Here is a 23,359-nt window from a genome sequence, read left to right as displayed (position 1 = left end):
CAGGTAAGGGGGGAAGAAGAATATGTCTCCAGCTCCAGCAAGAATGAAGAATATGGCTTCAGAAGGAAGAAATATGAAGTGTTGGAAGCCTCGGAAGGGGGTCTTATACAGTGATTACAGGCAAAAAATTAGGGTTGTCCCGATACCACTTTTTTAGGACCGAGTACAAGTACCGATACTTTTTTTCTTGTACTCGTCGATACCGATTACCGATACTTTTTTTTTAAATGCAGCCATGTGTCCCCAAATTCAGCCATGTGTCCCCTAAGAGAAAGCCAAGTCCCGTCCCCCCCCCGCGCCGCTGCCGACATCTAGTTGATCAGCGCTGGGGGAACATTACAGCTTTCATTTGAATAGCTGTGTGTTCCCCGCCGCGCCTCGTCATGTATAGACACTCCCCCTTGCCCGGGCACTTTGATCACCTGTCCAATCCTGGGACGGGTGATCTGTCTATCAAAGTTTCTGGGCAAGGGGGAGTGTCTATACATGACGAGGCGTGGCGGCAAACACACAGCTATTCAAATGAAAGCTGTTATGTTCCCCCAGCGCTGATCAACTAGATGTCGGCAGCGGCGGGGGGGGGGGGGGCTTGGCTTTGTCTTAGGGGACTAGGCGGCAGCAGCAACAGCTCTCCTCTCCTCCAAACGAGGACTGCTCTGCTCCGCTCTCCGCCCCCTCTCTACCCGCACTCCACCAGCTCTCGGGGACAAAAAAAAAAAAAAAAGTATCGGGTCAGGCATCGGGAGCATTTGCGTGAGTACAAGTACTCGCGCAAATGCTCAGTATCGGTCCCGATACCGATACTAGTATCGGTATCGGGACAACCCTACAAAAAATCTTTAAAAAAAAAAAAAAAAAATTTAAATTAGGGGGTTGTCTTATACGCCCGGTCGCCTTATACCCCGGGAAATACGTTAACTGCAAAAAAAAAAAAAAAAACTGTAGCTTGAGCCATGGGTAGGGGAAGAGCCCATGTTCAAACAGACCTTGTGCAAGCTCCCACATGATGGAAAACTGCTCTTTGGAAGTAATGGATATACATGACCAGTCCTCTGAAATTGCCTGTTGACTTTTTACTATATTCTGGTATTGCTTTTTATCTGCCATCTGCCTGAAGACTGCAATCCGATACACCCACTGGGAATGTCAATCACTTGTGCAATGCTCTGGTGAGGATCTGATGGTATTTACTTACATTTTTCACATCAACCTTGTTAGGGTTCACACCCTCTCCAAACTTCTCTCCCCTGCATATTCTGGAGATTGATTACCCTTTTCCCCCTCAGGTGAATGTGTTATTTTATGGACAGACTGGCTACCTGTGCATGCATAGGGATTGAGAGGAAAGTTAGAACACCAAGGATACTTTGCAGATGTAATCAATACCATGCTGAAAGCAAGATAGTGTTATACCTTCTTTACAGCCAGAGAAGGAAAATATTACATTTCCTCCAGACGGGTCTAGATATGAGGCCTAGCTTGAGTAAAAGTCTCGGCAGTTTCTGTGGTCACTGTGCCATTTAACGTCTAAATCAGGGATCCTCAAACTACGGCCCTCCAGCTGTTGTAGAACTACACATCCCATGAGGCATTGTAACACACTGACATTCACAGACATGACTAGGCATGATGGGAATTGTAGTTCCTGAACAACTGGAGGGCTGTAGTTTGAAGACCCATGGTCTAAATGATGCAGTTTCTAAAAGGCAGTGCATAAATTCAGCCACCAAGTAGAAATACTTGTCCCACAGAGGGCTCTCTCATGCTAAACTATCTTTCACAGCCTTTTAAGACTGGGCACAGCATTATCCCTATGGACCCTACCCTACAATTTTTGTTTTGTATACATTCACATTTTCCAGCAGTCTTCTCCTTGAGTCCTTTCTAAAAATTTTACGGAATCGTGCTGCTGTAATAACATGTAGGCACCGTTCAATGCAGTAGTACTGAAGCCCAGGGGAGCATGTTGAGATCACAATTGGACCAAGCAGCAGGCTTTTGATGCTCTGGGCTCACAGAAAGTGATCTCCAGCATAATTCAACACAGAAGACTAGAGGTCAACAATGGCAAGCCTCCGGGTTTCTCTCAGGGTAGGTTACATTTAACATTCAAACGTAAGCTAATACTAGTACTGAGATTTTTCAAACCTAAAACAAGTAATATGCTGATCAAAAAGGTAGAAAAAAAAGTAATCAGGAGGTTGTTTACTTTCTGTGCAATTGATATGCAACATAAATTGATACATTTTCCTTGAAACGGAAACATACATCATTGTTTGTTAACAGAATAATGATTACATAAGCAAAATGCAATCTAGTACTTGTATGACAGTCACCTAGCTGTTTTTTGCTCAACCTGCAGACTGAACAATAGAAATCTACAAATTTCTCTATCCACGATAAACAGCACGGATGTACAAATCTCCCACTATTGTATTTTCACAGCCGAACCCAAAATGTCCGAACAGTTAGGCCGACTTATCAGTAGATAAGCCGACCTAACTCAGAATCTACGCCGACCTATGTTTAAGCGTATGCTCAAACAGAGATACGCTTAAACATATCTAAGATATGACAGCTTGCGCCGTCCTATCTTAGATTGCAATATTTTGGTTGGCCGCTAGGTGGCGCTTCCATTGCGGTCGGCGTAGAATATGTAAATGAGGGGATACGCCGATTCACGAAACGTACGCCAGGCCGACGCAGTACTTTTACGCCGTTTACGTAAGAGATAGGCCGCGTAAAGTTAGAGCTAGGCCCTAGTGGAATAGTAATGTCAAGTATGGCTGCCGTTCCCGCCGTGAAATTCCAAATTTTTACGTCGTTTGCGTAAGTCGTCCGTGAATCGGGATTTACGTTGTTAACGTCCACGTCTAAATCAATAGGCCCGTGCGGCATACGTAACCACAATGCACACTGGGAAATGTAGTCGCCCGGCGCATGCGCAGTGTTTAAAAACGTCAAAAACTAGGTCAAGCCTCATTACCATACAACACGCCCCCCTCCAAGAAATTTGAATCCGCCGCCCTTACGCCCGCCTGATTTAATCTACGCCGCCGTATATTAGCAGGCAAGTACATTGAGAATCATGTACTTGCCTCGCTAACTTACGGCGGCGTAGCTTAAATTCCTTAAGCTACGCCGCCGCAAAGTTAGGTCATTGTACCTGAATCTACCCAAGTGTCTGTAACTAACTGGATGCAGGTGCAGCACGTCTTGACAATTTTCTGTCTTGCTCCTTTGTTTTTTCCATTTGAAGTTTGTTGAGCCGGAGGGTGATGACAGGGCCATCTGTGGCGCAAATTTTGTCCGGTTCATCAGAAATACTGATGAGGTCGGTCGTGTTCAGACTAGGATCCATCCCATGTGTGCAAGCTCATTAGGAAGCCGTCAATTCTACAGGCCAATCACCTGTGGCAAGGGGCATGCCCAGGCCGCAAATGATTGCCTTGTACAGCGAGGGCTTCTTGGCAGGCTCGCACATGTAGGTTTGGACTCTAGTCTGAACATGCCTGAGCTCATCCCTATTGCTCAGTGATGCGCTAGGGCATGTTGGATTCTAGTACAAACTCAATTTCCATCAGAAAACTGTCACTGTACTTGCTCACAAGTGGTCAAGGCATTCCCTGCTTCACCGTTGCATATACATGTCCTTTGTATACATGCGCCTGTGTGTGGGGGGCACAGGTAATGTCTCAGCCTTAATAATTGGCTCACTACAGGTGGTTTTGGACTAGAATCCGAACACTCTTTAGCTCATCCCTACTGATCAGGAACCAGATGAAATTCACTCTGTATATGGTCATCTAGTCTAAATTTGGCCATAGATGGACCAGAACTGTCTGAATGTCGATCCATGTGTGGCCGCTTCTGTTAAACGGGCTTGTTGGAAAAGCTCTCGATCAGCAGTTGCAGCCAATGAGCTACAGACTGATCAGTGTATTCTGACAGCAGAGGAGTCCCGCTATTGGAATACAACATCGATTGTGTGGATGGGGGATTCAGTTCATTCATTTTTTGTTCAAATGGCCCAGTGGCCAATTTAAAAAAAAGAAAAAAGAAAAACGTCTGCCGGTGGGCTCCCGATTAGTGCTCTCAGCCAATGGCTGTACTAACGTTATACAGTTAGTACATCGGCTCCTGAACGGTCAGTTTTTTTTTGTTCACCCTGCTGGGTTGGAAAAAAAAGTAAGCCCTAGCGCGATTCTTGGGGGAGGGGCTTCAATGCAAGCCCTACCCTGAAAATAAGCCCTAGTAAAGTCCTTGTAAAAATATATAATCCGTTTTGAAAAGAGATGATACTTTGTCCAGTGTGTCCCGTTTTGTAACTTTACTGTGGAAAATAACTTACAGTACTACTGGACGCTCACTTGACCCGCTGGAAATCTTTTCCTCTCAGCTGACATCAGCGGCCCCTCCCTCTGCAGTGCAGTGGAGATCTTGCCTCTTCCCTCTGAAGTGCTCGGAGCAGGGAAGAAGAGCTCCTGCGGATCACATGAGCGCCCGGCGGCGCTGTAATAAGGTATTTTCAACAATAATGTTACAAAAAAAAAAATGACACACGGGACATTATATGATCTTTTTACAAGACGGATTATATATTTTTACAATCACTTTAACTAAAGTTTATTTTTGGGATTAAAGATGTCATAAAGACTTCTGAGCTGACTGGACATTAATAAGACATCTCCTGAAAATAAGCCCTAGTGCATTTTTGTAGCCAAAATTAAAAAGGAGTTGTAAAGGAAAAAACAATTTTGCCTAAAATTAATGTCTGCAAGGTAGACAGACAGACAGACAGAATAGTGTAATGATTCTGTTAAAACAGTAAATACCTATTAAATTCCTTCATCTATATCACCTCCGGTGTTCTAGTTTCTGTTCTCTCATTCACTTCCTGGTTTGCGGCGCTCGTTCATGTAAGGAACTACATTTCCCAGTATGCATTGCGGCACGCCCAGTAATTCACACCTCCTTGAAGTCTCTAACACGTAGAGAGCGTCCTGCCGCACAGATGTAGTTCCCAGGAGGGGGTGAGCACGTTACTGACCACCGCAGTAAACCCTCCCTTCACTGTGGTGAGTAACAATCAGACAAACAGGAAGTGAACAGAACAGAGAAGAAATAGAGCAACTTCTGAGCAAAAACGAACAATGAGGAAGTAAAAAGGAGGACTGTCTGCAGGTAAAGGATGCTTATTATGAAAAAAAAAAAATTCCTTTACAACCCCTTTAATATAAGACCCAGTCTTGTTTTCAGGGAAACACGGTAGTACTAGTGTGTACAAGACTTAGAGCTCTTTTCATTTGTATCACAAAGGCACAATCTTATCAACTTGCGATAAAATTTAAAATTAGACACAGCCAGCTACATCAACAATAAAGTAAGCTTTGAAGGTCATATGGCTCAATTTACAAAAAACATAAGAATAAGGATCGTTATTTTAACATGCAATAGTATTTTTAAGGCTTGTTGAAAATAATTCACATTTACGAAAAAAAAAAAAAAAAAAGGGGGGGGGGGATCCTGATATCTTAGCTTTGTTAATTGTGCCTAGAGAAAATAAGATAGTATTTTACAATGTTATAAATAAATAAAAAATCTATTGGGGCTTTTCGTTTAATGGTGCAAGATGCAGGTCTATGTTCAAAGTGCAGCAAAAAAAAAAAAAAAGATTTTGGTTTGCTACAATCGAATCACAAATGGTTACCCAACAAAGCACACATTATATTCCAACAATCGACAAGAAATAAATGACCCTACTATGAAACAAATGAATCTTTCGGTTACGTCATTTAGCTGCCTGTATTTCCAGTTATACAGCTGTAAAATTCAGTATGACTTTACCTTGAAGGTTCTTGAAGCTGAAATACCTGCCACTTCCTGGTTCTGTCATTTGTCCAGACTCAGGGGTTGTCAGTGATCTGGCTTTGACGTCCTTCTGCTTATCCACATAATAATGGCTGATTAGGAGTTACTGACCTGCTTCTTGAACTGCAAACAGGAGTTGGCACAGGACAACAGCAGTGCTGCCTGGTCCCCTTTGAAAGCTGGAGTGTGGACAGCTAAAAATCCAGGATCTGTGAAGAGAGCAGGAACTTGGCTTTACCTCTCTGATCACCTCCCCCTCCAGGTTTTGTACTTCCCAACAGCCAATGGGAGCTGAACACTGGAACCCAGCTGAGCTGCTCTAATCACTGACTTTCCACTAGGCTGCTTTCCTGTCACACACTCACTTTCCCAGGCTTTGTCTGCTTTGTCTCTTTTACGCTTTGTGCGTGACACCCACGTCCCACTTCGGAATCTCTAAATACCTGAAGTGTGCTTTCTGTAAATGGCTTGGCTATTTTAAAACATTTTTGTGAGTGTTTGTGAATACAAAACGTCTAACCATTTATAGATATGACTAAACAACAATGGAACAAAAATTAAAATAGTAACAGAAAACAAAAACACAGTTTGAGACACTGCGTCACAAAGTTATTACTGAGTTATTTCCACAGACATGAGTCTTCATGCACTACTGCCTAAACCGTATTCGAATAGGAGATTTTGTTTTTCTATTGGACCAGGTAAATAAGGGCTCATACACAGGCGCTTTTTGGCATAAACATGGGGTGTATTTCTGCACTGGGATATAGAGCCAAGTACAGCTGGTCACAGTAAGGCTTGGTTCCTACATTTTTCGTTTCATTAGGCTGCCCTATGTGCAAGAAATGTACAAAAAAAGTCCCAGACTGTTTTCCAAAAACGCTGCGGCACTATGCGGTTTGGCGAGCATGAAAGCGCAACGTGTTTGCAGTTGTGTGTGGGTATCATTAACAAATAATGGACATTTGCTAAATGACAACACGTTTCTGTATGTTACAGGAAAGCGTACGATTTTGAAATGTAGCACCTGGTTACTTCAAAGTACCGGTGCTATTTTAAATTTAGAGGGAAATCAGAGTGTAGTTAAACTCCTGATCTGGTTGATATGTTCAAATTGGGTCTCTGTCTCAGCTTGCCTGTGCTGTGGGCTCAATCTGTTGTGCTGGGGTGTTCTTCCCACCACAGTGCAGTAGATGGCAGCAGTGGAGTTAAGGTTTGGGTGCTCTTCCCCAGCAGCCAATCAGGAGGGTTGAACCTCGCTGTGCATGCTGGGGGAGGGTATTTATGGGCAGACGCCATTAGTTCTGGGTCTTCTTCTTCAAGTGCGGCATCCACCTTTAGGGTGCCTGCACCACGGCGCCCCGGCGTTATGGCCTACCTGTTCCTGGTTCCGGGACCATGTGGGTCCGGAACATTTGAGTCATGGCAGGGAGCCCAGTGGTCGACTGGGTTTCCAATCCTGAAGATCCCAAACGGTATAGCTGTTCGTTGGGGAGTCCATCTGAGGAGAGCCAATGAGAGGCTGGCGATCCAATAGGGTCTTGACAATCCACCGGGGATCGAGGTATCCGGACACTGAAAGGCTGGTCATCTGTCAGTCGGTACCTGAAAGCAACTTGAAGGAGATCCAGGCGTAAATCTACCAAGGAGGTTCATCTTCATAACCACAATCAGGAGGGCCTGTGGCAGATGTTTCTCACTGAATCCATTCCAGGAGAGTCTGTGGCAGAGATTTCTCCCAAAGATTCCAGTTCATTCCAGGAGGGTCTGTGGCAGAGACTTTTCCTCAAAGGTTCGAGTGATACTCTGGCTGCCAGGTCAGTGAGAGAGGCCAGTCCAGGTACGCTATTCCCACTCAAGCCGGCGTGGCGCAAGTGATACATGTGGGAGCAGGACTGTTTCCCTATTGCTACGCCTGAATTTGCTATTCTCCTTCTTTCTTTAACTCTACCTTCTTCACCACAAGTTTATTGTTTTTACCCGGCTGGGTAATAAAGAGCACAGCAAAAGACACCTGTTCGGACATTCCTTTACTACTGCTATATGCACCATACACCCTTAGGAATTCGGAGAGCAGCGAGGTAAATGTGCCACCCAAAACAAACCAGCAGCTCCTCCGGGGGTAGTGCTACACATACATTTCAGACAGGCAAAGGTCTGAACCTAGGCTATTGGTTGGCAGTATGAGACACTGGGCCAGATTCATGAAGCACTTACACCGTTTTTTTGGTAGATGCACGGCGTAAGTGCAGATTTGCGCCGGCGGATCGCTGCGCCTTACCCAGAGAACCAGATTACGCCTCCAAATAGACTTCATCGCCTCGGTGTAACCTTTCCACGTCGGCGCGGCGTTGGCGCAGATTTACGTTGGTCGGATCTGGCGCGGACATGGTTTTTGTGTTTTAAATATGCAAATTAGGTTTTTGGGCCGATTCATCAACTTAAGCTTGACCGGCGCAGGCTACTCCCGGTGAGCGGAGCTGAAATTTCCGGTGCAAAGTTACACCTCATAAAAGCAGGGGTAACTTTGCACCAAACTTGCAGAGGTCAGCTGGAGAGCAGCTAAAGCAGCAGCGTTACAAACGAACTGAGCAACAACACTTGCTGGACAACACATAGAGGCGGTCCCCATGTTGGGAGAGGCCCTCAATAATTACAGCCCTCTCCTCTGGGCTGAAATTGGTCATCCGCCCACCTGAGGATTCCTCATCAGCCATAACTGCCCCACCACAATGCAAACGACCTAGCTTAGAAAAAAAAAAGCTTCAGTACATTTGCACCTGCAGGGCGGAAGTCTGGGCTGATTCATGGACTGGGCTTTGGTAGTGGGTCGGCGTAGCTCAGGGATCACGCCGGGGCGCAGTTCTGAGCATGTGCAGATTGGGGCATTTACCCCTGGATGTCACTGAGCATGTGCGGTCTAAGATGCGCCCCGGCGTGACCCCTGCGCCACGGTCGGCACTTCATTAGCATAGGGTGACTCCCAGTTGGCCTTACCCCGCCTTACGCCGTCTAAAATACGCCCCGCTGGGGCATCGTAGACAAAAAAAGTTTCTTGAATCACCTAACTGCCTCTCCGCGCTGGACCGGTGTAGTCTAAAAATGATGCACCACGCCGGTGCAAATCTGCACCATTGTTCATGAATCTGGCCCTGTATGTTGATCTTTGCTCCTACTTGTGTAAACCCAGGCATGCTTAAAGCTAGGATTGCACTGGTACCGTTTTGTTTACTGACGAGTACGAGTACCGATACATTTGTGGTGCAAATTGGCACCAATATCAGTATCGGTGCAACCCGACTCAAAGCCACAAGTCCCTAAATGTGGAAATAGAGAATATTGCGCATACCACATAGAAAATAAAGTAATTAAAGCAGCGACTCAAAAATGTTATACAACATAAATACTACAAAGCAAAAAATTGAGTCGTGCTAAAAAAAGAGAAGATTGAATATGCCTTAGTGATGAGACATGTGAAAAATTATATGTAAAGAAGCAAATGCTAGATATCAGTGAATAATAAACTGGAGCAAATAAAAATAAATTATCCCAGTGAAAGGAAAAACTTTCTGACAAAGTCTTTGATATATAAAAAAAGTCCAAAATAAATATTGTGAACATGTACAGTCTATATATTGTTGGGATGTCACACAGCTGCAATAGATGAAAATGTGGAAAGCCACCACAAAAACAAAAATGCTGACCCTTACCAGAGTCTCTGATCCTAACGGATCAGATAATGCAGGAAGTATCACAATCCAATGGCTAAACCGGAACGTGCCTCCTAAAGGGGTCCTCAGTATTCACTGATAGTGATACGGAACATCCAAAGAAAAAATACTAACATAGTGTAAATCCGTGATAAAACAATTCAAACACAGAAGGAATCACCCAGTGAATGTTTAACGAACAGTTGTGGAAATTAGAGGGATAACCACCACCGATAAACACACTGACCCTTACCAGAGCCTATGATCCCAATAGGGATCAGACAATGCAGGGAAAGATGTCATCAAGCATGGGGAACCAGAGCGTCCTTGATGTTATTGCCCTCGAGGGTCACCAATGGAGTGGCAAAAAGTCCATAAACAAGGAGAGACTCACATAGTGTATTACCGCCATAAATTGAATAAAAAAAGGTGAACGGATACACTTACATTCATGTAGACAATAACAGCTTAAAAACGTGTACAGCCGGCCGGCGTAGCAGAACGAGGATTCGTCCTCAGCGTGCGGTGACGTCAGAACGTCGCCTCCCGACGTTTCGTCTGAAAGAGACTTGATCACGGGATGAGGAGAACGTTCTGCGTCACCGCATAAAAACATAAGGTGGGCGGGAGTCAGCGTAAGGCACATGTCTCAAACGGCAGCACACACGCCATCTTAACTGAGGGAAAATGCAAGGGAAAAACTTGCACAATACTAAAAATGAATTAAAAACCATTTAACAAGTTTAAAAACGAGGGGAAAAAATTGGTAAGAGCATTAACCCTCGGATTTATCATAACTATTCATGAATAATAAATTCCTCATAAAGGAAAGGGCATACAAATGTATACCACATCGATCGATTAGATTGTGTATGCCGCAAGAGAGCAAGTGTCAGCAAAATAAATGGCAATGGCATATCACATAGGACAAAAATAAATTAATGCCTACCCTAAATACCACACACAGATAATTGGACATATTTAACTCACATTAGATTGTTATCAATTCAAGCTCATGTGTAAGGCCTCATTTCCACTGGCGTTTTTACAGCCACGTTTGAGCGTTTTTTACAGCTTAAAAACGCCTGTCCATGTTATTCTATGGCTTCATTCCCACATAGGCGTTTTTGAGCTGCAAGTGGCATAGACGTTTTTGAGCTGAAAAAAAAACGCGGGACCAGGGCGTTCTGAAGCTCCAGAGTAGAGCTGTAAAAACGCCAGACGTTAAAAAACGCTCAAAAAAGCTCAAAAACTTGCAAAAACGCGACCGCAGCGTTTTTAAAGCTGCAGCTCACAAAAAAACAATTTTTTTTTTTTTACAAAATAAACATGGACAGGCGTTTTTAAGCTGTAAAAAAGCCTAACAACAGTGGCTGTAAAAACGCCAGTGGAAATGAAGCCTTAAAGTAATGAAAACTTAGGTTATATAAAACCATTATAGAGAGTACTGTTTAGAGCCTATCAGAGGCTGCTCAAACATAGTCCCAGATATAATAATTACAAAAGACAACAGTACCCACAAACGTCTAAAAAAAAATATTATAAAAATAGAAATTAAGACAATTAAAACTATAAGGATATAAAACTCTTGGGATCAGGAAGGAATTTTTTCCCCTGCTGTAGCAAATTGGATCATGCTTTGCTGGGGTTTTTCACCTTCCTCTGGATCAACTGTGGGATTGTAGGATTTTTTTTTTTACTTTTTATTATAGGTTAAATTAGATGGTCTTTTTTCAACCTGATCAACTATGTAACTATGTACTTCGGGAACGAGAATCATTACACATTGATTTGAGCTATCATTGTGGAGATTCAAGTTATTATTAGCGTTTTAATTATTTTTAAATGTGGTCACACATTTTGGGTCTTGGTGCAGCACATTGGGTAATACATTTATATCGTGCAAGAGCACAACCAGTAACACAAATAACTGTAAAGCTGGCCATTCAGGGGGCTGAACATAAAAAACAAAAAAAACAAACAAATTCCTCCATCCACACAAATGAGGTGGATAGAGGAACTTCGGGACATTGTATTCCGACAATGGCACCTCTTTTCAGAATACATTGATCAGCGGCTGCAACATGCCCATTTCACAAAAGTCAATTAACCACTTGAGGACCAGCCGCCGCAGTTATACTGCGGCAGGTTTGCTCCCCAGGGCGAACTGTCGTAGCTGTACGGCGGGAGCCGTAGGGGGCGCGCGTACGTGACGACGGAGCCAATGTACGTGCCCGGCAGTCACAATGTCCGTCGGGCACCTGCGATCGCTCCTGAGAGAGACAGAATGGAGGTCTGTTAATGTAAACAGACAGATCTCCGTTCTGTTAGGGATGAGGAGACGTATCTGTTGTTCCTACCGCTTAGGAACAGCAATTGGTCTCCTCCTCCAAGCAGTCCCATCCCCCCCACAGTTAGAAACACTCCCTTGGACACCCACTAGTGTTAACCCCTTCCATGCCAGTGACATTTATACAGTAATCAGTGGCTATTTTCTAGCACTGAGTGCTGTATAAATGTCAATGGTCCCAAAAAAGTGTCCGATCTGTCTGCCGCAATGTCGTAGTCCCGAAAAAAAAAAAAAGCTGATCACTGAAATTACTAGTAAAACATTTTTTTATAATAAAAATGCCAAAAATCTATTCTTTATTTTTTAGACGCTATAACTTTTGTGCAAACCAATCAATATACACTTATTGCAATTTTTTTTTACCAAAAATATGTAGAATACATATTGGCCTAAACTGAGGAAGAAACTTGTGCTCATGTTGTGGCGCTGCCATAGCGCTTTGCATTTCAATGGGCAGGGCATTTTGGGAGCCATTTTTTTCTCTCTAATAAGAATTTTTATGTTACGGTTTAGCCACCCAGGTTTAACCTTTGCTCGTCTACTTTTTTTTCCCATTGGAATGCACTGTGTGATACCTTTGTTTAGCCACTTAAGGACCGGAATGATTTACTCCCTTAACCACTTAAGCCCCGGACCATATTGTTGCCTAAAGACCCAAGGGGTTTTTACAGTTCAGGACTGCGTCGCTTTAACAGACAATTGCGCGGTCGTGCGACGTGGCTCCCAAACAAAATTAGCGTCCTTTTTTCCCCACAAATAGAGCTTTCTTTTGGTGGTATTTGATCACCTCTGCGGTTTTTATTTTTTGCGCTATAAACAAAAATAGAGCGACAATTTTGAAAAAAATGCAATATTTTTTACTTTTTGCTGTAATAAATATCCCCCAAAAACATATATAAAAAAAAAATTTTCCTCAGTTTAGGCCGATACGTATTCTTCTACCTATTTTTGGTAAAAAAAATCGCAATAATCGTTTATCGGTTGGTTTGCGCAAAATTTATAGCGTTTACAAAATAGGGGATAGTTTTTTTGCATTTTTATTTTTTTTATTTTTTTTACTACTAATGGCGGCGATCAGCGATTTTTTTCGTGACTGCGACATTATGGCGGACACTTCGGACAATTTTGACACATTTTTGGGACAATTGTCATTTTCACAGCAAAAAATGCATTTAAATTGCATTGTTTATTGTGAAAATGACAGTTGCAGTTTGGGAGTTAACCACAGGGGGCGCTGTAGGAGTTAGGGTTTACTTTGTGTGTGTTTACTAGTGTAGGGGGGTGTGGCTGTAGGAATGACGTCATCGATCGTGTCTTCCCTATAAAGGGAATGACGCGATCGATGCGCCGACACAGTGAAGCACGGGGAAGCCGTGTTTACACACGGCTCTCCCCGTTCTTCAGCTCCGGGGAGCGATCGCGACGGAGCGGCTATAAACAAATAGCCACGCCGTCGTCCCGGATCGCTCCCCGAGCGGACCCGACCTCCGCATGTACCGGGGGGGGGGGTCCCGATCAGACCCCCCACCCACGTCTAGCAGAGGACGTACAGGTACGTACATGTGCCTGTCCGTGACATTCTGCTGACGTATATGTACATGAGGAGGTCGGGAAGTGGTTAATGACCAGGCCATTTTTAAGCAATACAGCACTGCGTCACTTTAACTGACAATTGCGACTCTGTACCCAGACAAAAGTGACATCTTCAACCCCGCCCCCCCCCACAAATAGAGCTTTCTTTTGGTGGTATTTGATCACCTCTGTTTGTTTTTTTTGTGCTATAAACAAAAAATGAGCGACAATTTTGAAAAAAAAATTCTATATCTATCTATCTATCTATATATATATATATAGATAGATAGATAGAGATGAATGATAGTCACCGCTCCAATTAGGTATGTGGCTGAATCCGTATCCTCTCAGAAACCCAGGTGCCGGCAATGCACAAAGCAATTGTAGAAAGAAATGTTTGGACAGCCGCACTCTGGAAAAACCTTCTCGGTTGCCTTTTATTGGTAAAAGTATTCAAACACCACACATCACAGCAAAGACAGGGGCATACAGCTGACGTTTCGCACTATCAAACCGAGAAGGTTTTTCCAGAGTGCGGCTGTCCAAACGTTTATTTCTACAATTATATATATATATATATATTTATTTATATATGCTATAATAAATAGCCAAAAATTTAAATAATATATATTCTTCTACAAATTTTTGGTAAAAAAATGCAGTAAGCGTATATTGATTTGTTTGCGCAAAAGTTATAGCGTCTACAAAATAGGGGATAAATTTATGGCATTTTTATTATTTATTTTACTAGTAATGCCCGTGATCAGCGATTTTTTTGTGGTCCTTTAATGAGCGAGCTATCCCCTCTGCCCTGTCAATAACGGGAGAATTAAAGTCCCCCATTATGATGAAACTTCCCTGCCTCGCTACTCTTTCTAACTGTGATAGGAGGTCCAGCTCCTCCTCCTTTAGGTTGGGGGGGCCTGTAACATACCCCCACTTTCAATTTCTTACTTCTTCTCTTTGGAGTTCATTCCACACGGATTCTTTCTCCCCACTCGTCCCATTCACAATGTCTCTCCTCTCTAAATCGTTTTTTATATATAGGACATACCCCTCCCCCTCTTGTACCTTCCCTGTCCTTCCAGTACAAGGAATACCCTGAATATTTGCGAGCCAGTCGTGTGAGCTGTCAAACCAAGTTTCTGTTATTCCCACATAGTCTCAGTCCTTCTCGTGTAATAGTAGCCCCAGTTCCTCCATTTTGTAAGCTAGGCTCCTGGCATTTGTGTATACTCCTCTCAGTGTTGTAAGGGTGTATATTAATTTCTCCTTAAAGTTTCTCATGCTTTGTTTTTGATTTGACCACTCATTTACCCCTGGATTAGACGTTCAGGCTATATTATCACTACTAGCTCCACTATTACCCTCTGGCCTTTGCTCACCGCTGACTGTCACTTACTTAGAACCCCCCATCCAATCTATTCCCTAGGTCCATGAAATCATTTTTAGAACTCTCCACCTTCCTCTCACTTTGCCACTGGTGCTAACGTGTACCATAACAGCTGGGTCCTCCCCAGCCCCACCCAATAATCTGTCCACCTGCTCCACGATGTGCTGAACCCGAGCGCCTGGCAAACATACTGTTCAGCGACCATGGTCTTTATGACAGATTCCCCTCTCTGTCCTCCTAATAATTGAGTTCCCTACTACCAGTACCTGTCTAACCTCTCCTGCATCTCTGCCCCCTCCTTACCGGAGCTGTCACTCCCCTGGCAGCTAGGCTATGCCTGGCAGCCTGCTACAGCACTGCCACCCTTGAGCTTATATCCCAAGCATCATGCAATTTAGCATATGTCAGGGTGTACCAACTCAGGACTGGCCTCCCTAGCTCTCTTCCCTTTACCCCTATTCCTGTCACTTAGCTACCTACATCTGTCTCCTGTGCCTCCATGTCTCCAACCTCCTTTACACTGGCCAAAGCCAGCACCTGCTGGGTAATGTCCAAACTCCTTTACAGGTTGTTGATGCTATGCAGTGTTGCTACCTTGTTTTCTAGATCCAGGATCTTGGCTTCCAGAGAAACAACTAGCCGACATCTCGAACAGCAGTATTCTCCCTCAATTTTAATGGGTATAATAATTAAAGACTTTGTTGGTACTCTACTCTCCCCTGGTGCTACAGGTACTCTAATTACCTCACAGTCCCTCTCAGCATCCTGCGTCACTGCTCCAAGGAGCCCCAGGTATTCACGTTACTCCCAGGTGCTAAAGTTACTCCAGCTATTCTCAGTTCTCCCAGTACTCCCAGTTACTAAAAAGGTACTACCAGTTACTCCCTGGTAGTAAAGGTACTCCCAAGTTCTAGATGTACTCCCAGTTCCCAAGGTACTAAAAAGGTGCTCCAGTTGCTAAGGTATTCCCAGTTACTTAGGGCACTCCCAGGTACAGTACAGTACATATAGAAAAAGGTGCTTGGTTATACCTGGCATATTTAAAGTATCTATGGTCAAAATGTAAAGAAATATATTCTGAATATATAATCTGAATGATCCTACAGTTTGCAAACTTACTTTGTGAAGATCACCATACACTCGCTTCCTTGAATTCTGTGACACTATTCATTTTGACCTTTGAGTAGGCACTGCTGTGTCACATTTCACAGAATCTGCCTTCTGAACTACAGTGGTGTTGAGAGCAGGAGTTTTAGGGGGTGGAGTCAGTACAGGAATCACAGGATGCCATGGGATATGTAGTCCTTAGAGATTGAAAGTAAACTGCAGAGAAGACGCTGCAAATCATGCAGTGAATCTAAGAAGTTGAAGGAGAGGTTCAGCAAGCAGGCAGAAGTCACAACATAAAAGGAGCTTTTTCAATAAAGCTTATATTCAATTGCAGAAAATATAACTGTTTGTATTGTTTTTACAATGCTAATGTGTAAAGGAAAGTGTATGCTGTGACTACAGAACTCATTTAACAGTCATATGTTATATACCATGGATGCGCACAAACTGGCTACAATCTGACTGTACAATCTCCTTTAGGTTTACAATTTTTTTTATACTGCAAAGTCATACTTAAGTGGATATAAAATTGAATAGATTGTTCAGCTAGGCCCTCAAACTGCATAGTTGTCTGAAAATCTAAAGGTGCTTCTCCAGAATGGAACATGTGGCCAGTTTTACTTCTGCACCATTAATTTAGAACAAAGAGTAATCAGTCAAAACTTTTCAATCAAGTTTACAAAAAAAACAAAAAACACAATCAATTGAGATTGGTACTACTGATAAGGCAACAGACAAATATTTATAAGACAAAAAAATATGAAAAGGTAGTATACTTTGTTCACTTTTTTTACATGATCTTCCCTTCCTAAGCATATATGAAAAAATATATAGATAAGATTCATACTACGTTTATTGAAACAAACATATGCATTTTTTTTTTTTTTTTTTTTTTAACATAGGGTGCTTATTTAAAATCTAATGAAAACAAGACTGGATCATCCCTTTCTTGTCCCGATGTTTTACTTTCCAGAAAGTGAGCAGTCACTACTTTTTGTCTTTGGTTCTGATTAATGTGCCTGCCTGCCGGTTTCCATTAGCTTTGGTTAAGTATTTGTCCTCTCTTTGCTTTAACCTGTTGTACCATGTTCAACAGAGCAGAACATTCACATCACTACAGTGCACTGACCCCTCTCATTCTGCAATAACAGGTCACCAGTTATCCCATTTAGGAATTATGGGCCACTGCATTAATTGGAAAGAAATTCCTCAAAAATTATTTAAATACAGGCACTTTTTTTGGCCCCTTCCTCTGACCTAACAGATGCATACTTACTGAGATCCTACGCTGATGGACTCCAAGGACTGTTTACATCCAGTGCTGCAATTCCTCCCTCTATGGCAGGGGTCTCAAACTCAAATTACCTGAGGGCCACAAGACAAGTTTTCATATGCCATGGGGGGCCGCATGCAAACTTTCAAACTTCAAAAACAACAGTACTGGTGTCAGCGAGCGCATTATTACCACCAGCACTGGTGTAAGTCAGGGTTTGACAAATTTGCTTGGAATCTAGGAGCCAGCTAAAAAAGTTAGGAGCCAGAAAACGCACCCCGTCCCGACGAGCTTGCGCGCAGAAGCGAACACATACGTGAGCAGCGCCCGCATATGTAAACGGTGTTCAAACCACACATGTGAGGTATCGCCGCGATTGGTAGAGTGAGAGCAATAATTCTAGCTCCTCTGTAACTTAAAACATGCAACCTGTAGATTTTTTTAAACGTCGCCTATGAAGATTTTAAAGGGTAAAAAAGTTTGTCGGCATTCCACAAGCGGACACAATTTTGAAGCGTGACATGTTGGGTATGAATTTACTCGGCGTAACATTATCTTTCATAATATTAAAAAAAATGGGGATAACTTTACTGTTGTCTTATTTTTTAATTAAAAAAAAGTGTAATTTTTTCCCAAAAAAGTTCGCTTGTAAGACCGCTGCGCAAATACGGTGTAACAGAAAGTATTGCAACGATCGCTATTTTATTCTCTAGGGTGTTAGGATAAAAAAAATATATAATGTTTGGGGGTTCTAATTAGGGGGAATAAGATGGCAGTGAAAATAGTGTAAAATGACATTTGAATTGCTGTTTAACTTGTAATGCTTAACTTGTAATACCAACGGCCACCACCAGATGGCGCCAGCTCACATCTGGTGGTAATAACTTGTAATACCAACGGCTCACCACCAGATGGCGCCAGCTCAAAAAAAAAAAAATTAGAGTTTAGAGTTTACGGTTCTCTAATGTGCATGTGTGGCCAGAGAGAGGACCTGCGCTGAATGTAAACAATCCCCAAAGGCTGTGGCCACAACATGTGAGCCCATCATTACAAGGCAAGGTAAACACACAACACAGGGAATATAACTACATGAAATGCCTGGTTAAAACAACATTTGAAAGTGTAAAATGCCTTTAACCACTTGACCTCCGGATGTTTTTTCCCCCACCCTTCATGTCCAGGCCACTTTTTGCAATATGGCACTGCGTTACTTTAATTGACAATTGCGCAGTCATGCAACGCTGTACCCAAATGAATATTATGTTGTCTCTTGTAGTCTGCCTTTGGTGTGAGAAGATTTCTGTTAGCCATGTGTCTCTCCTATGCACTACTAATTGCATAATTGGCAATACCCCCGTCCAACTCAGTATACAGGTAGGCTTTCTCTAGGAGATGCACAGGCAGGGATAGCATTGGCAACTGTCATCTTGGATAAAGTATTCCACTTCAGCGAATGCACAAAGCGATAATCCACATCAGACAACTGCAAATTACTAATCAGACTACAGGTGACCTGTCTCCCCATCCAGGCTTTCTCATCTCCCAGTCTGCTCCTTAATCACACCACTCTGCAACATGCACTCCCTACGCCTCCTCACAGTTGTGTCCTCCATCCTCAAACTCTCTCTCCATCACCCCTCAGCTTTATAATATATATATATATATATATATATATATATATATATATATATATATATATATATATATATATATATATATATATATAATATAATATCTCTAAAAATATATTATTACTGCACTCATCAACTCCTGCCAATTCTGAACCCACATACCAATAAAACCTCCAGGACACTGGGATGTGTCCCCCCATATAAATCATACTCCCATATAGCCTCTCTCACCCTTCTGCTTCTCCTAACTTCTGGAGATATATCCCCAAATCCTGGATCACCATCATTTACTTTTGGCCAACATACTGGGCACCCACTAGCCTCTGACAGCAACCGCAATCTACACAATCTGGTTTCTATATCTCCTATACCTAGAATCAGATTCCCATTTTCCTGTGCCCTTTGGAATGCCTGCTCTGTCTGTAACAAACTCACCTCTGTCCATGACCTTTTTACCACAAATTCCTTTAACCTACTTACAATTACTATACTTACCTCAGGTTTAGGTGCTTTAGTCAACCTACCACTAATGCCCTCAATACTACACTCTGGAATATGTTCTGTGCTGGCTCTCTCTACTTCTGGACCCTCTGAATCACTTCCTGTCCTTCGGTCGTTTATAAAGGGCCCAAGCTTGAAGTGGTTATACCGGGATCATGGTTGAGGCTACAACCATGATTCAGGTATTGGTTTTTCAGCGGAAGATTCCCTACAATGTGAAAGGGATCTGAGCAGCAATTACCCCCTTTACAGGGCTTGGTAAGGATATAACTGGTGGCACGGGCTTTCCTGGACACAGTGAGAGGAACCAATGTTGTTCCTCCCTTTGTGTGATGTCACAAACCGGAAGCGACAAAAACCTTGCTGCTTCCGGTTTCAGTCCCATGTAAACAAGCCATTACTGGCTGATCAGATGCTTTGGATGCCATAGGAGAGATCTGTGGTTTAATAGATACCATATTTCTCCAAGAAGGACCTGTCATGGCCCACAATGGCCTAGATATTGTTCAACCCTTGTGATAGCAAGTTGATCCCCCACCCCCCCCAAAAAAAAAAAAAAAAGGCAAAAAGCACCCTGTCCTCTTGTGCTCACACACATTTACATGCATATGTAAACGGAGATCACACCATATATGCAAGGTATTGCCACGAATGTCAGAGTAGGAGCTATAATACTAACACCACACCCCCTTTGTATCTGTAAATTGGTAACCTTGGAAAGGCTTTTAAAGCATCCGCTATGTAAATATTTTTTAAGTACTATAGTTTGGCACCGTTCCACAAGCATACACAATTTTAACGCATAACATCTTAGGTAAGTATTTCCTCTGCGTAACATCATCTTTTATGTTTTAACAAAAAATTGGGTGATTGTGTTCACTAAAACCTATTAAAGTGTATTTAAATGTGCAAATATCATGCAGCATTAAAAAAAACTGCAACAACAGTTTTATTCTCCAGGATTTCGGCTTAAAAAAAAAAAAAGAACATATAATGTTTGGGGGTTCTACATAATTTTCTAGCAAAAAAATAAAAAAATACAGATTTTTACATGTGTGACAGGAATGTACGAATTTGCCCGGACTGGAAGTGGTTAAGGCTCCATGAACACTAGCGTTTAAGCTCCTGGAAGCTGTTATTAGCATTTTTTTCTGCTCCAATAAGTTAAATAGTGCTAAAATAAGCTAAATATCCAATGTGTCCATGCACACTACATAAAGCCTGGTTCACACGTAGATGTTTTTTGGTTCTTTTTTGCACAAATGCACTACAGTTCATTTAAAATGGTTTCCTATGGTACATGTTCATGTCTGTGCTTTTTTTTCAGCTGCTGAGCTTTTGGAAAGGGCCAGGGACTTTAAATGTAAAAAACTGTGCTTTTGCTGATTCTATAGACTGCAATGGAGAAGCTGCAAAAAAGCATGTAGTGCATTTTTACCGCGATTACACTGCCAATCCACCCAACATCAAATTGGCCAAAAAATGAAAAATACGTCAAAAACAAATTTATACAAATCAATACTGTCACGGTATAATTCATCTATACACAAAAAGGAACATGATAATATATGACAGTGGAAAGGGATTGAGCCTACACAACCTGAGGACTTCTCATTGCATGCAAATTATTTAAAACACGTGATCATATAAAATTGTGCATATGAATCATATTAATAACATAGCCGGTATAAACATTGCATATACAAAGGCTCTACGCGTTTCGTGAAGTAGTTATATCCACTCTTCAGGAGCAGCAATGTCAATATCTGAAATGAAACATATGAGTGTCTAGGTCACTGCCATGGAAAAAAGGACCAAGCTTGAAAAATTAAGAAAAAAAAATATATAGATAGTATAGATGGAAAATACACCCTTGTCTAGATAATACTCACAACCGCGAGGAGACTCCCCTGAGGGCTTCTTTTCCGGGAGTTGTGGCAGCATAGGGCGTGGAAAGGGGCCCCCACATGGCCTCACCAGGGGAGAACACAGCTGTGAAGTGATGGTCTCTCAAGTATAGTTGTAGGTAATAAATAGAGACATCTTGAGGGATTTCTATAGGAATGCAAATATATGTAATTAGCATTTAAGCCAAGTATTCTGTGCTTGATTGAGAGCAGAAAACTGAGACTATGATCATGTAACTAGCTATTATACGTGGTACTTGGTGTGACGGTATCAGTATGATATCCCCGTCAAGCATTCCCTCCTCTCCATACAAGAACATCACAGGATCATCCACACATGAGTCAAGACTGAATGCTGGAACCAAGACTGATTTATTGGCAGCTTGCTGCTGGTTATAAATACAGTTTTACAAGCTAAATCCTTAATCAAGGAACAATGGGAGCTCCACCCCCTTTTCACCCACTCTGGAGTTTCCCATACAGAATATAGCCAGACAATTCGAAGCCGACCTGAGACACATTTTCTTTAAATAATGACATCAGGGAAGTTAATTACAAGGTGTACAGAACACATTAGCTGGGCAGCCTGGCACCGCATAATGAAGCAATCAGAATACATAACATGAGTCACCTCTAATCACAGTAAACAAGTTTAACATCCCTTTGAAATAAGGAGCTAGCTGCAGACGGGTCATTAACATGTCAATAGCTTGTAACACATGAATCCATTTTACCTCTAACCCACAATTTAACCAAGCAGGGAGAATTACACTGACATATCCTTCACACTTGGCCTTGTTGAGCCATGATGTAAGGTAGAGAGTGTTTGGCCATGATGTGAGGAAGGCCCAAAGCAATGGATGAACTTCCCCAAATGCGACCCGACATGATGCCATTGCAGAGGAAGCCATCCCCACAGCCTCAGAGGACGCCCAGGCTTCGTTCCAGCTCCCTGAAAGCCTATTTTACTGGCGGAGGCCGGGAGCATGATGCAGGATCCAAGATGGTGCCGGGTGAGTGTCTGCAGGTCGCACACGTGGCATCCCTGATCCTCTCACCGCGCTACTGCCTGCTTCACCTCTTCTCCTCACCAGGCTCCCAGGGAAGCTCCTTTAGCAGCCCAGGCAGGCATGATGCCCGGGGGAGCAACAGCAGTGCCTCTCAGGCCCCGTACACACGTCCAAGGAACGCGACGTGCCAAACACATCGAGTTCCTCGTCGAGTTCAGTGTGGAAGGCGCCGAGATCTCGGCGGGCCGACTTTCCTCATTGAACAACGAGGAATGTTCTCTTTTCGGCCCGACGAGTTCCTCGTCGGCTTCCTCGCTGAAAAGTGTACACACGACCGAGTTTCTCGGCAGAATCCAGCTCCGAGTTTCTGGCTGAATTCTGCAGAGAAACTCAGTCGTGTGTACGGGGCCTTACAGGTTGCTCCAGGGCTCCCAGGCAAAATTCACTGTGCCTCTCTCTCCCTCAGCCCCCAGATCCCCCCCTGCATGCATACTGGGCACATGGAATCACTTATGGCCCTAGAAGATGGAGATCTAAGGTCCCATATCTTATCCCTCCCCACCTGGGCTGACCTGGAGGGCTTTATGACCAGGATGGAGAAGGCCTTTAGAAAGGACATTGAGGATCTGCAGGCCGACACAGCACACACTGGAGGCCTTAGAGGCATCAGTGGAGGACATTAATCCTACCCTACAGGCCCTGCAGACACGCTGTATGGAGCAAGACCAACGTATTGACTCTTTGCTTGACCAACTTGATGCTGAAAATAGGAGCTGAAGGGTTAATATTCACATACGGGGGGGGGGGGAACCGGAAGCTAGAGACATTATCCCTACTCTTCAGGGGATTTTCACGCAGATCCTGGGTAAAGAGGCACCTGAACACATAGAGATTGATTGGGCCCATCGGGCTCTCAGATGATCCAGATAAACTCAGGGACATTATTTGTAAGCTGCACAAATATACCTTGAAGGAATGCATCATGTACCATGTCCAGGGGGGTCCGCTATGTGGACTTTGATGGAGCCAAG

The 23,359-nt window shown here is 43.1% G+C and overlaps 1 protein-coding gene across 5 annotated transcripts in view; it reads right to left on the bottom strand.

The window, feature by feature from the left end:
• The window catches only part of PRICKLE4 (prickle planar cell polarity protein 4), a 72,686-nt gene that overhangs the window by 25,995 nt on the left and 23,332 nt on the right, over positions 1 to 23,359 (bottom strand). For 2 of the 5 annotated variants that reach the window (XM_040337685.1, XM_040337684.1), the window contains exon 1: positions 5,848 to 6,127. The exons of 2 other annotated variants lie outside the window; for them this stretch is intronic. Coding sequence is in view for 1 of the 3 variants with exons in the window: in XM_040337684.1 (XP_040193618.1) it covers positions 5,848 to 5,896 (49 nt within the window). In the remaining 2 variants the exon portion in view is untranslated. Of the gene's footprint in view, positions 1 to 5,847; positions 6,128 to 23,359 lie in introns of those variants that run through there. One more of the 5 variants, XM_040337686.1, reaches the window with a different exon arrangement.

Source organism: Rana temporaria, chromosome 2, assembly GCF_905171775.1.
Source record: "Rana temporaria chromosome 2, aRanTem1.1, whole genome shotgun sequence".
NCBI lineage: Eukaryota > Metazoa > Chordata > Amphibia > Anura > Ranidae > Rana > Rana temporaria.
The sequence above is the reverse complement of the archived record's forward strand: the minus strand, read 5'-3'. Positions and strand labels throughout refer to the sequence as shown.